General features: G+C 41.0%; 2 protein-coding genes across 24 annotated transcripts in view; one reads left to right on the top strand and one right to left on the bottom strand.

The window, feature by feature from the left end:
* nbeaa (neurobeachin a) overlaps positions 1 to 12,790 on the bottom strand; it is a 1,045,297-nt gene that overhangs the window by 772,939 nt on the left and 259,568 nt on the right. The window lies entirely within an intron of this gene.
* The window catches only part of LOC138740069 (E3 ubiquitin-protein ligase TRIM62-like), a 34,238-nt gene continuing 28,318 nt past the window's right edge, over positions 6,871 to 12,790 (top strand). Inside the window, exon 1 of the mRNA XM_069892494.1 lies at positions 6,871 to 7,434. Coding sequence (XP_069748595.1) covers positions 6,871 to 7,434 — 564 coding nt within the window. The remainder of the gene's footprint in view (positions 7,435 to 12,790) is intronic.

The following is a 12,790-nucleotide window of genomic DNA, read 5'->3' as shown; positions in this document are numbered from 1 at the left end:
TCACCCCATTACAGGAACAATAAGGAGGCTTGATAAGGAAATGGAAGATTTTTTACCCAGATGTTGCCTGTTGTCGAGGGTATAAATTATGGGGACAGATTTGACAAGCTCTGGAGCTTGTGAGGCTAAGGGGAGATCTGATAGATTTGATAAAATCCTGAGAGGTATTGATGGGGTGAACAGTCACAATCTTTTCCCCAATAGAAAAACATCACAATCTAGAGCAGTGGTTCCCAACCTTTTACTTTCCACTCACATTCCACTTAAAGTATTCCCTATGCCATAAGTGTTCTGTAAGGGATTGCATAAGGTGGTATGTGAGTAGGAAGGGAAGGTTGAGAATCACTGCTCTAGACCCATTTATTACTGAAATATTGTGCTTGAGAAAAATTGTCATTGGCCCATTTCCTTTGGAGTTATGAAACTGCACATAACGAGTCAATTAGGTACGATTAAAACAGCGGTTTTCAAACGTTTTCTTTCCACCCACATACCACCTTAAGCAATCCCTTATTAATCACAGAACACTTATGGTATAGGGAATACTTAAAGTGGAATGTGAGTGGAAAGTAAAAGGTTGGGAACCACTGATCTAGAGGATATGTGTATAGGGAAAGGAGATTTAAGGGAAATGTGCAGAGCACTTATTTTACACATAGAGTGGTAGGTTCCTGGAGCATTCTGCCAGGAGGAGATATAATAGTAGCATTTAAGTGGCTTCTAGATTGACACACAGAGGGATACCTATCAAGTGCAAACCACTGTGATATACAATTTGATGTTTGATATTTAACAGAGACTGATGAACCTTAATGAGTCCTGGCAAGAAAATGACTGAAACCATGCAACCTCATTCAATTATTATTTTTTGGAGATGGTGTGGAAAGAGGATTTACCAACTCTGTTCTTTGATGAAATAATGATTGTTAGATTGAGAATTGTAAAAGAAAGCAATTGTCAGGAAAATAACTGTGTGAGGAATAGCTTGTGAAATGCCACATATAAAAAAAAATCTAAAAGAAATAATATTGATTTACATTCTCACAGTAGTCCTAATTATTTATATATATGTATATCTGCATGTACATTGACCTCTTTTATAATTCCATGAAATATAGCATAATCATATGAAGTCTAATCAATGTGTGTGTGTGTGTGTGTGTGTGTGTGTGTGTGTGTGTGTGTGTGTGTGTGTGTGTGTGTGATTTACTAATTTGGCTTCTCTCTTATTTTTGGTGACTGTTAACATTCTTGGCTTGAACTATATCAACAATTACAGAGCCTGAATTCCAGATAGAACTGAGAAATCTCACCGACGAAGGTTTGCAGTCGAGCCAATGAATGTTGGTGGATAATTAAATAACTGATGAGTGGAAGAGGCACTGTGAATGATGAATGAAGTGACATGGTTGATGTATTATCTTTAACTAGATATGCTATGGCTGATTCATCTCAGCCTTCACCTCAGGTCTCCCACTTCACAGAAGCCAGTCCATAGCCAGTGCAGTCCATTTCACATTATATCACAAAATGTGAATCAAATTAAATAACTAAAAGTCAATTGGCCTTGAAAACACACTGGCAGCAGTGTGAAGGATGTGGTCCCAGTACCACCAGCACATCTTTTAATGTTGTTACATTCATGGGATTTCAGAAGATGAACAGCACCAAATAGGCCATTCAGCCTAACTAGTTCAGACCAGCATTTGTACTTCACAGAATATTTTACAGCGACTGAAGCATGGCCATTCTTGTAATGTAGGATATATGAAAGTTCTTCTCGGTCATTTCATATTTACATATTTCAGAATCCCTTACAACAGAGAAGGCAGTTTGGCCATTATACCAACTCTCACATTAGGATTGATAAGTCCCAGAGACCGGACGAGATCTATCCAAGGTTACGACAAGAAGCGAGGGAAGAGATTGCTGGGGCATTGGCTGTAGTATCCTATAAGTTAGCATTCATGCTGATATAAGTATCTCGTGACAATGCAGTTATGCTGTCATTTACCTCATTGTTTTATGTCAAAAATCTATTGTATAATTAATACCCAAGGTATGCCCACTACAACCATATATGGTAAAATGTAAGCTCTGTACACCTATGACTGAACCGCCTTGGACTGTGACTAGACCACCGCTGGGTCCATGTTCTATGTGAATAAACCACTTGAATTTTAGATCTCACTCTATCAAGTCCTGTGTTCTTCGGTATAAAGTTTAATGATGATCTAGTGGCCTCTGTGTCCACCAGAAAAACAGCATCCTCTTTGTTGGGTCTCACCTGGAAATTTATCAAAGGTTCCCAGTGGGTCCCGGAAGAAAGAAACCCCTGATCCCACTAATCCTCCCCAAAAGTCATCAGAGGGATCGCTTCCCTTTCCCTCTTTAATTCGGGTCATTCCTGTTTGAAATGTCCCACTTTCCCACAATAGTAACACCCTGCCTGCTGGGGTTACCCAAAACTCAAGAACATCAACATAATAACAACTGGAACATTTCCATCAATCAATTTCTCTATCAGAGGTGTCCCTCTGGTGGAGTCTAATCTCCTGGATGGAAGGTATAAGGCTCGTTGAGGAGGACTCATGTTGAACTAAATCTTTGGGGTCCCAATCCTGATAACCCTTTAGATACTTTAGCTACTTTATCTGCTGCCTCATTAAGTTAAGAAATCACATCTTTATCATGGGTATTTGCTCAACTTTAAAGTGCAAACAAATTGGTATCTTGCGTGGCCCCTTTAAGAGTATTCCTGGCTGTCTTTGTTCTCTGCTCTGTAGTATCCTGCACAAACTGGCTGTGTTATCTCTTCTCCTGGGCTTCCTGCCAATTTGCCTGGCTGGTAGACCAGTATCTTAAGTTTTTCTGCTTAGTTCTCTCTATCCTCACTGAGAACAGCTTAATTTTTAAACTGTGCAAATGCAGACAAACGTGTTTTAACAAAAGCTTCTAGAATTTTCCACAGACTTTCTTTAAATCTTAACTTCTTTGTTACAGCGGCTGGATGATTTATCATGGCTCTGGGTTCGAGCACTAACAGGATCCGAAAATACTTTGAGTACTGCTGGCACAGAGGGGACCGCTGTTAGGGGGTCTAGATAAAGGAAGATGATATGCTAGTGGTGGTCCTTAGGGGTACTCGAGGAGTACTTGGGGTCACTCGTCTCTCCCTCCTCCATCAGACTTAGGACTTCCATTTAACTACGTAGTCTTTGTTTATCCTCCTGTGCGGGAGGCTTCTCCTGCTACCCTTTGCTTTTTTTTTCTTTTCCTGAGTTTTTCCTGTCCTGCTCCTTTCTATGTGCACATTCTTTCTGGAGGACATCCATAGGTTTACTGTCCCCCCCTTCTGCCAGTTTTACAGCGTTAATTTGGCAATCTGCAAGCCTATCTCTTTTCTTTCTTGTGCTAATGGCGCCACTTTCCAATTACCTCTTTAATGAATTAATCATCCCAAGTACCACCACAACGGCCAGCCTTCTCTCCCTAGTCTTTTATTTAATGTCTCAGAAACTTTTTGAATTATATTTTCATCCTCCAGATAGTTGTATCTACACAATTCCCCATTGTACCTCAGGTTCCCAAAACCTGAGCTCCCCGAGCACACACAAACACACTAACGATCCCTGACCAGACTAATTCCCTGAACTCTTAACTGAGCTCCCTGAGCTCTTATTCAACCACGGTCCCGGACTGCTGAGTTCCCTGAAATCTCCCCAGAGACATTCCTTGGTCTCCTACCCAATCCTTTTGCAGGTCTGTTCCCAACCCTTTCATGGGTCTGTCCCCTAACATCCGCCCCAACGGACTATCCGGCGGTATGTCAATTCCAGGACCCTCATTCCGGGGTCCCTTCTTCTCCAGGACTCATCAGTTCTGGTACACTGATTACACATTTTCCTACCTGTCAGATCACAAACCCCTGACAGACTATCCCGGTCGCCCGAGTAATACTTAATAGTCAATTTTCTTACCTGGGTCTCAAGCACGAGAGTCTCCCAACCGAACCACTCCTCCTACTGGAGATCCCCCTTGTTCTCCAGAGTCTCCTGTCCAGATATCACTCGCTCAAACCACTGACGACAAGCAAGGAAATTGGAGACCACTGAAATCAGTGGGGTGCACCTGCTCATCCGTTGATAGCCAGTCGCCAAGCGGTGGGAGTTGCGATCCCGGACGAGCCCCCCAAGCTTGTGAAATATAAAGTGTTCACAATCACCACTCTGGAGACAAAGTCTTGGAGAACAGGTTCAGCTTTATTTCAGGTCTGCAGAGCCGGGTGTCTTTTAGTGCCAAGACACACCAGAGGTCCAGAATCATCACTCTTTTGTACAGTCCCGTGCTCAACATTACCACACCTCCTTATGGTTCCTTCCAATCAGGACTTACTTAAATACTTTACAATCTTCCACTTTCTACTCCCATCCCTGCAGATACCACACAGTCCCTCCCTCATCATACATCACATGTTATGTTAATCAGGCAGTCTCATCATTGGGGGCGTCTAAGTTAATATTCATGTTTTCATTAAGCAAACACAATGGTTACTATTGGATACCCTAGGTCATCTTGCCAGTTTAAACCAGATTCCGTTATCCTTGAGGCTTCTGATAAGAAAGGCCCCACTAGCTGGTGGCTAACTATTTTCAAGCTTGAATCTACATATTTTGCATTCCATCACCCTTCACAGAATGGTGCTAGTTTAATCATCTCCAGCCATTTTTCACAAATCTGAGGCTTGTACTACTTTCTGGAATCTGCCAGAGTGAAGACATATCTCCTTCTCCTGGACTAGAAATGGACTCCCATAATGCAGCAGTATGCTGTGTGACAGATTACAGATATGTTTTTGGGAGACAAATTAGGGCAGATTTTTTAGTGTAGGTCACATACAAACACTTTAAAACAGATCTTATTTAAAATGCTGGAGCTCTGCTCATGCTAGACATGTTGGCCCCAGAGCCTGTGCAAAAGCTTTGGAGAGTGCTCAAGAGACTTCAATAATGGATTGTTGTTTACAAAAGGCAACAGATGTAAAAATTTGTTGGAGCCGCATTCTTTTTGAAGTGGAACTTGTTGTTCTAGGAGGGTCATGTGGTTTTTCAAGCAGAGAGAGAGTCAAACAGAGAGAGAGAGAGAGAGACAGACAGACAGACAGACAGACAGACAGACAGACAGACACAGAATTCAATTTTGCCATGCTACAGACAGCAGCAGCAGCTGGGACTGGAACAGGACAAGCTGGCAAGCTTGTGGAAAACCCCATTTGGAAAACGGGTTGTGAGTGCTTAGTTCAGCTTGGTCAAAGCCCTTGTGGTTCATGCAAGAGGAGAGGACTGATTGTCTAATGTTTCACTTGAAATAAGAGAAAAAAAAAGGTACTGTGTGGTGACCTGAAAGAAAGAGGTTATCATCTGGAGAACCCTGAGGGGACGTTTCTTCAGCAAGACACTGAAGTGGCTGATTAAAAAGGAATCAGTTGTGGGTGTCCAGCATACAACAAATCTCTCTCTGAAAACCGACAACCATCCTGAGCGGTAACCATTTACCTTTCAAGCACCAAAGCCTGGTGAACTTCATAAATGTTAAATTCTGTGCACAGTATAAGAATTGCCTGCAACCAGTGAACTTGTAGGAATGAGAAGTGAGATTGGACTGTAAATCAAATAACTTTTCTGAACTTACACACACATTACATACACATGCGTTTAGAATTAGAAGGGGGTTAAGTTAAGTAAGTCAATAGTGATAAGTTAAAGTGTGATTCTGTTTTCATATTTAAAGATAATTAAAACCAACTTTTGTTTAAGTAACCATTTGTCTTGGTGAATATCTATTGCTGCTGGGTTTTGGTGTCCTCTGGGCTCGGAACAGCTGCCAACCACAAAATGTTCTAAATGTCTCCTGTTCCAATCCTAAAAATGGATGGTAGTGATAATCTAAGCAATGACTGACAATGTGGTCTTGGCTGCAGTTCAGGATGCATGCAACCTTTGGTATATTTCATATCACATTATCTTTCGCAATACACTGACCAACATAATTTAAGCATCAAATATCCTCACACATATTGGACACCAGACTGGAGATGCCCAATAAAAACAATCTAAATTAATCACATAGCTGAATTTTACAGGACTTGTTTCTTCCAGTAGAAAATGTACAATGGTTATAGGAACCAGACTACCCATTCTGTCTTGAGCTGAGGACACTAAGTTCAATTGCGGTATCTCCAGTAAATAATTACCTTGCTGAAATCAAGTAATTCAGCTTAATCCAATGATTGTGGTAAGAGTTCTATACATGTCCATCTACTTTGTACAATTCAAATGAATGAATTTCACTCATTAAATGTTTTGCACCTTAAGGTTAATACTAAACATGAATTACCTGAATGGAATCAAAGCTGTCTGTGTTATGAGAACAGGTACAATAATTCTTAAACATTCAATTATCCTTCGAAACTTTTCAACGTGTATTACTCTTGCATCTCATTACATTTAGCAGCTGTTTTTAAAAATTGCATTTTCATCAACCATGGATTTTATTTCATTGCATATTACATTTAATTAAAACAAGTATAAATTATTTATAGAGATCACCTTCCAACTGCTGATTTTACGTAAATGTAGAAAGACATCCACAGACTCTACCATTTTCTTTGGAACAAGGTATCTGTGATATAATTTTTATATTCTATTTTAAATCTACACCTTTATATACTTTAAAAAAATTAACATTAACAATTATTAAGGAAAATCAATGGAAAAATAATTGTATTTTGTACAAGTAATCAGTGGTGAAGTGGAATATCCCAGCAGCATATAAATAGTTGATTTCTCTTCAATTTGTTATATGGTCACCATGGCTGGTGATATGAAACCTGTAGATTGTTACAAGGATGATGTGACCTGTTCTATCTGCCTGCAGTTATTTACCTACCCAGTGACTCTTAATTGTAATCACAGCTTCTGCCTAAAATGCATCCAAGATCACTTGAAGTACAAGTCATCAGATGACAATTATAAATGCCCAGAATGTCGTGCTGAGTTTTTTGAAAAGCCAAGGTTGCTCAAAAATCCCAAGCTTGTTGGAAAAGTCGAAAACCTGTCAAAATGCCACGAAAAGAAAACTGTCTGTGACTACTGTTTTGATGAACCTGTGCCTGCTGCAATGAGTTGTATTCAGTGTGAGACCTTCTTTTGTGTAACACATCTTCGCCCACACAGTGAAAGAGCATCACTAAAGGATCACATTTTGGTTGATCCCACAGAAGCTTTATTTTTGCGGAAATGTGAAGAGCACAAGGAAACACTCAAGCTTTACTGCAAACAAGATCATGCAAGCATTTGTAGTCTTTGCAGTATAATTGGAAAGCACAAGAATCACTCTATCTTAACGATAGAAGAAGCAAAAAAGGAAATCCAGGTGAGTGTGAAGTCAGGTGATTTCTTTCTTTTTCTTTGGCTTGGCTTCGCGGACGAAGATTTATGGAGGGGGTAAAAGTCCACGTCAGCTGCAGGCTCGTTTGTGGCTGACAAGTCCGATGCGGGACAGGCAGACACGGTTGCAGCGGCTGCAGGGGAAAATTGGTTGGTTGGGGTTGGGTGTTGGGTTTTTCCTCCTTTGCCTTTTGTCAGTGAGGTGGGCTCTGCGGTCTTCTTCAAAGGAGGTTGTTTGATATTTAAACCCAAATATTTAATGTAAATTAGTCTACACACGCGTGTTATGTCCATTCCTTTCTCAGTGGGTTTCTTTTTGTCATACATGCTTGGAGAGTCATTTGCTGCTTAAAACAAAAGTAAGGTTTCCAAGAAATGTACGCTTATTCATCTTAAAGAGCACATAGAGTTAATATATAAATAGCTTTTAGATGGAGTTAAAGGAATTAAAATTAATGAGACCATCATCCTGCTGTAATGTATTTAGGGAAACGGGACCTTGCCAGAATTAAAAAATTTAATTGATTTGGCAAAATTGAATTTGGACAATCATATATTTTCAATTGCACAAAGGAAAGTTGGAACAAGTTGAGTTTTCATTGTGCCATGAGGCTGGTGGTAAAGATACAAATAAAGGCTTCAGGATACTCTCTCTAATACCTGGAATGTTCCTTTCAAAGGTACCATGAAGTGAAAAAGACAATCCTTAGATATCTGTGATGCTCTCTAAAAGGCATGGACTGTTGACATCCATATGAGGCAAGCAAAACCTCTATAGAAAAAGGAGAATGACATGTGCATGATAACTTCCAAACCCTGATAACACATTGCTATGAAACAAAAATAAGCTTATTTTGAGTTCCCAGGAATATAATACAATTATCCAACTTTCAAATATTTCAATATTTTGATTTTATTCACTAGCTGAGATATTTCTGGAAAACATGAAAAATGCAACGAAGTATGCAGTTATATTGGATTTCAACCATACTAACGATGCAAATTTGAATAAAATAAACAACTGTAGGATAGCTCCATTCTTAGTTCAGTCACTAGTGTCCCAGAAAAAAAGGCACTTGAAATGGTTGGTTACACATGGACAAAATTTGGCCTTCAGCCTGGAGCATTTATGATAATTTAATTAGATGATAGTGTATCTCTGCTGCATTTACCATAGTTCTATTGGAAGTTTATACTTTAGAATCAGGAACTAAAAAATCTATTTTCCATAACCTTTTAGCTAAGTCCAAGCTTTATTTTATCCATTTGGTGCAAAAACTATTTCTCGATACAACTCCTAAACTATGTTCTCCAGCTCTGAATTTCACTCACCAGAAGAAATTATGTATGTACCCCTTTGAATTATTTTGTTTTGAACATATAAGTTAGGTTATTCCTGAGCCTATTAAACTCAATGGAATATAATACAATACACAAAAGTTCTAGATATATTCAGCAGATCACGCAGCATCCATTGGAAGTAAAAAAGTAACCAAAATTTTGAGCCTGAGCCCTTCATCAAGGTATCATCAAAAAGCAGCCAGGGGCCTGAATAAAAAGTTGGAGGGAAGTGGGAAAAAGGATAGAAGGGAGGAAGTGGCAGGGAGGAGCAGAGGCTAACAGGTAAGAGATGCATATGGGTGGGAGAATGGAAGAGAAAAAGAGGGGGGGTTTAGCTCTCTGAATATAACCATATAACTATATAACAATTTCAGCATGGAAACAGGCCAATTTGGCCCTTCTAGTCCGCACTGATCCAAGTTACCTCCTCTAATCCCACTTACCAGCACTCTGCTCATATCCCTCCCATCCATATACTTATCCAACTCTTTCTTAAATGACAAAATTGACCCTGCGTCCACCATTCCACACAGTAATCACTCTCTGAGTAAAGAAGTTCCCCCTCATGTTACTCCTAAACCTTCACCCGTCAACTCTCAACCCATGTCCTCTTGTATCCATCTCTCCTACTCTGAGTGGGAAAAGCCTTTCCATATCAACTCTATCTATCCCTCTCATTATCTTAAAAACCTCTATCAAATCCCCTCTCACCGTTATAAGTTCCAAGGAATAAAGACCTAATTTGCTCAGTCTTTCCTTGTATTCCAGATGCTGAAACCCAGGCAACATTTTTGTAAATCTTCTCTGCACTCTCTCTATCTTGTTAATATCCTTTCTATAAATTTGTGACCAGAACTGCACACAGTACTTTAAATTTGGCCTCACCAATCCCTTGTACAGTTTCATCATTACCTTCCAACTCCTATATTCTATGCACTGATTTATATAGGCCAGCATACTAAAGGCCTTCTTCACCACTCCTACCTTCAGGGAACACTGCACCGTTATTCCTAGATCTTTCTGCTCCACTGCATTCTTCAGTGCCCTCCCAATTACCACATATGTCTTGCTTTCATTATTCTTTCCAAAATGAAGCACCTCATACTTATCAGCATTAAACTCCATCTGCCATCTTTCTGCCCACTCCTCTAAGCAGTTTAAATCCCTCTGCAATCTTTGAAAACCTTCTTCATCATCCACAATTCCCCCTATTTTAGTATCACCTGCATATTTACTAATCCAATTTACCACCCCATCCTCCCGATCATTAATATATATGACAATTAGCAACGGTCCCAATACCGAACCCTGAAGTACATCGCTTGTCACCGGCCTTCATCCTGACAAACAATTATCTACTACTACTCTGGCACCTTCCTTCCAGCCATGTCGAATCCATTTGACTATCTCCAAATTAATATACAGGGATTTAGCCTTCCTAACTAACCTCCCATGCGGAACCTTATCGAAGGCCTTACTGAAGTCCATATACACAATATCCACTGCTCTACCCTCATCAACATTCTTAGTCACCTCTTCAAAAAATTCAAAAGATTGGTCAAACACGACCTTCCATGCACAAATCTGTGTTGAGTGTCCCTGATCAGACCCTGTCCCTCCATATACTTATATATACACTATCTCTAAGAATGCTTTCCATCAGTTTACCTACCACAGATGTCAAACTTATAGGCCGATAATTGATAGGCTTGCTCCTTGAACCCTTTTTAAACAAAGGAACCACATGCGCAACATCCCAATCCTCCGGCACTATACTCATCCCAAATGACATTTGAAAAATCACTGCCAGAGCTCCGCTATTTCCTCACTAACTTTTCTCTAGGTCCTGGAGACTTATCCACCTTTATATATTTCAGAAGCTCTAGTACTATCTCTTTCTTAAACACTATCGTCTCCATATATACCCCCCTTGCTTCCTCTACCCTGCATAGTTCAATATACTTTTCCTCAATAAATACTGAGGAAAAAAAATTGTTCAAGACCTCCCCCATCTCTTTTGGCTCCACCCACATTTGTCCTTTCTGATTCTCTATTGGACCAATTTTATCTCTCACTTTCCTTTTGCTATTTACATATTTGTAGAAACCCTTTGGATTTATTTTCACCCTGCTTGCTATAGCCACCTCATACGTTCTTTTAGATTTTCTAATTTTTTTCTTAAGATTCTTTTTACATTCAATATAGTACCCAAACATCTTTTTTCCCTGTTTCTTATATTTATTGTAGTACTCCCTCTTTTTTCGAACCAAGTTTCCAATATCCCTTGAGAATGGAAAGGGAAAGGAAGGGGATGGGGAGCTGGAGGAAGTGAGAGTGAGGGATAGATAAAGAGAGAAGCTTGGCGGAGGGTTTTAATGGAAACTGGAGAAGTCAACGTTAATGCCATCAGGTTGAAGAATGCCCAGACAGAATATTAGGTATTGTTCCTCCAATTTGTGGGTAGCCTCGGTGAACTGCACTTCAATCCCAGTATCTGCAGATTTTCCTGTTTAACTCAAAGGAATATAAGACACGTATATGTATTTTTGCTTTTAAACTTAACACTTTACGATTATGTATCATTATTCTGTTGAGATCAGGGCGTAACCATTCCAAGATTAGTGTATCTCTCCTGAGTTTTGGTGCCCAAAAATGAAATCAATATTCTGCAAGGCACATGATGAAAGTTCTGAACAATTTCTTTGCAGATACTTTGAGCTGATAGGGTTCTATTATTCTCTTTAAGGACAATGATGTTCAAGTGAAGTAACAAATATAGGAAGTGTGCAGTGAACTGGAATTCACTGGCTGGCTCCTCCCTTGGCTCAACCCTCACCTACCCCAATATAAACTCTGTGTTTCCTGCCCTACCTCAGATTAACCTGAGGGCTATGTGTCTACCGGCCATTGATTGTAATCTATTAAAAGCGTATTTGAACTCCTCACTTGTCTCTGAGTGCAATCAGTCACATTACAATTTGAATAGCTTAACTTTGAAGCAGGATGGAAGCCCTGTTGAAGCAGGCATGCTCCAGGTTGATCCTCTGTCCCCTGAGGCCCTGGAGGAATTCACCTACTGGCTGGAGTGCTTCCAGTCCCACCTGATGGCCACACAACTATGATAGTCTCCTGAGATTGGCACTTCTCTCTCAAGTTGGCCCCAAAGGGTACGCTGTCATCAGAGACCGTGCTACATACGAGTCAGCCATAGAAGACTTGAAACCTGTTATATGAGGCCCCAGAACGACATGCTGGCAAGGCACCGACTCTCTCAACGTCAGCAGTGTGTAGGTGGACCCTGACCAGAAAATGCCACTATGAAGCAGCCACAGCCCAGATGAGAGACAAGGAACAAATCTGGAACTCCTCTCGTTGCAGGAGTGAGGTTGAGGTACATGAGGTAGCGACTGGTAGAGTTGGGGAAGAAAGACTTGGCCAGCACCTTGGAGCTAGCGAAAGTGCTCGAGCAGGCCCAACTGGGAGCTATCGACCTCATGGGCAAAAGTAGCGCCTTTTCAGAGGAATACGTCATTAGGGCACCAGTGACCTCTGCAGCCCTAATTCCCACTGCTGCAGCCACGTGCAACCAGGGATGTTACATCTATGGACAGGAGCTGCACCCCCGTGCCAGATGCCCTGCGAAGGGCTCTGCGTGCACAGGATGCAGTATGCGAGGGCACTGGGTGAAGGTCGGCCAGTCAAAATGGAACCCAAATAGGGCGATCATGCGTTCAATCCCTGAATCATCGTTCGACCTGTGCCCGAGTCCCAAAATGCTGGCCTCAGCCTCTCCAAGTTGCTCGCTGCCACTGTCTTGCTGCACCTTTTGGCGGAATCTGCCATCGGAAGTAAAACATCACAGGAAACCACGGTGGCCATCTTGCCACACCTCGAGGTCAATGCCACCTAGTCCTTTGTTGGATCAAGATGGAGGCGGCCATCTTGCCGTGCCTCATGGTCAATGCCATCTTGTCTGCCCATGGGTCAAGAGGAGAGAGTCG

The sequence above is a fragment of the Narcine bancroftii genome, chromosome 7 (assembly GCF_036971445.1).
Source record: "Narcine bancroftii isolate sNarBan1 chromosome 7, sNarBan1.hap1, whole genome shotgun sequence".
NCBI classification, from domain to species: domain Eukaryota; kingdom Metazoa; phylum Chordata; class Chondrichthyes; order Torpediniformes; family Narcinidae; genus Narcine; species Narcine bancroftii.
The sequence above is the reverse complement of the archived record's forward strand: the minus strand, read 5'-3'. Positions and strand labels throughout refer to the sequence as shown.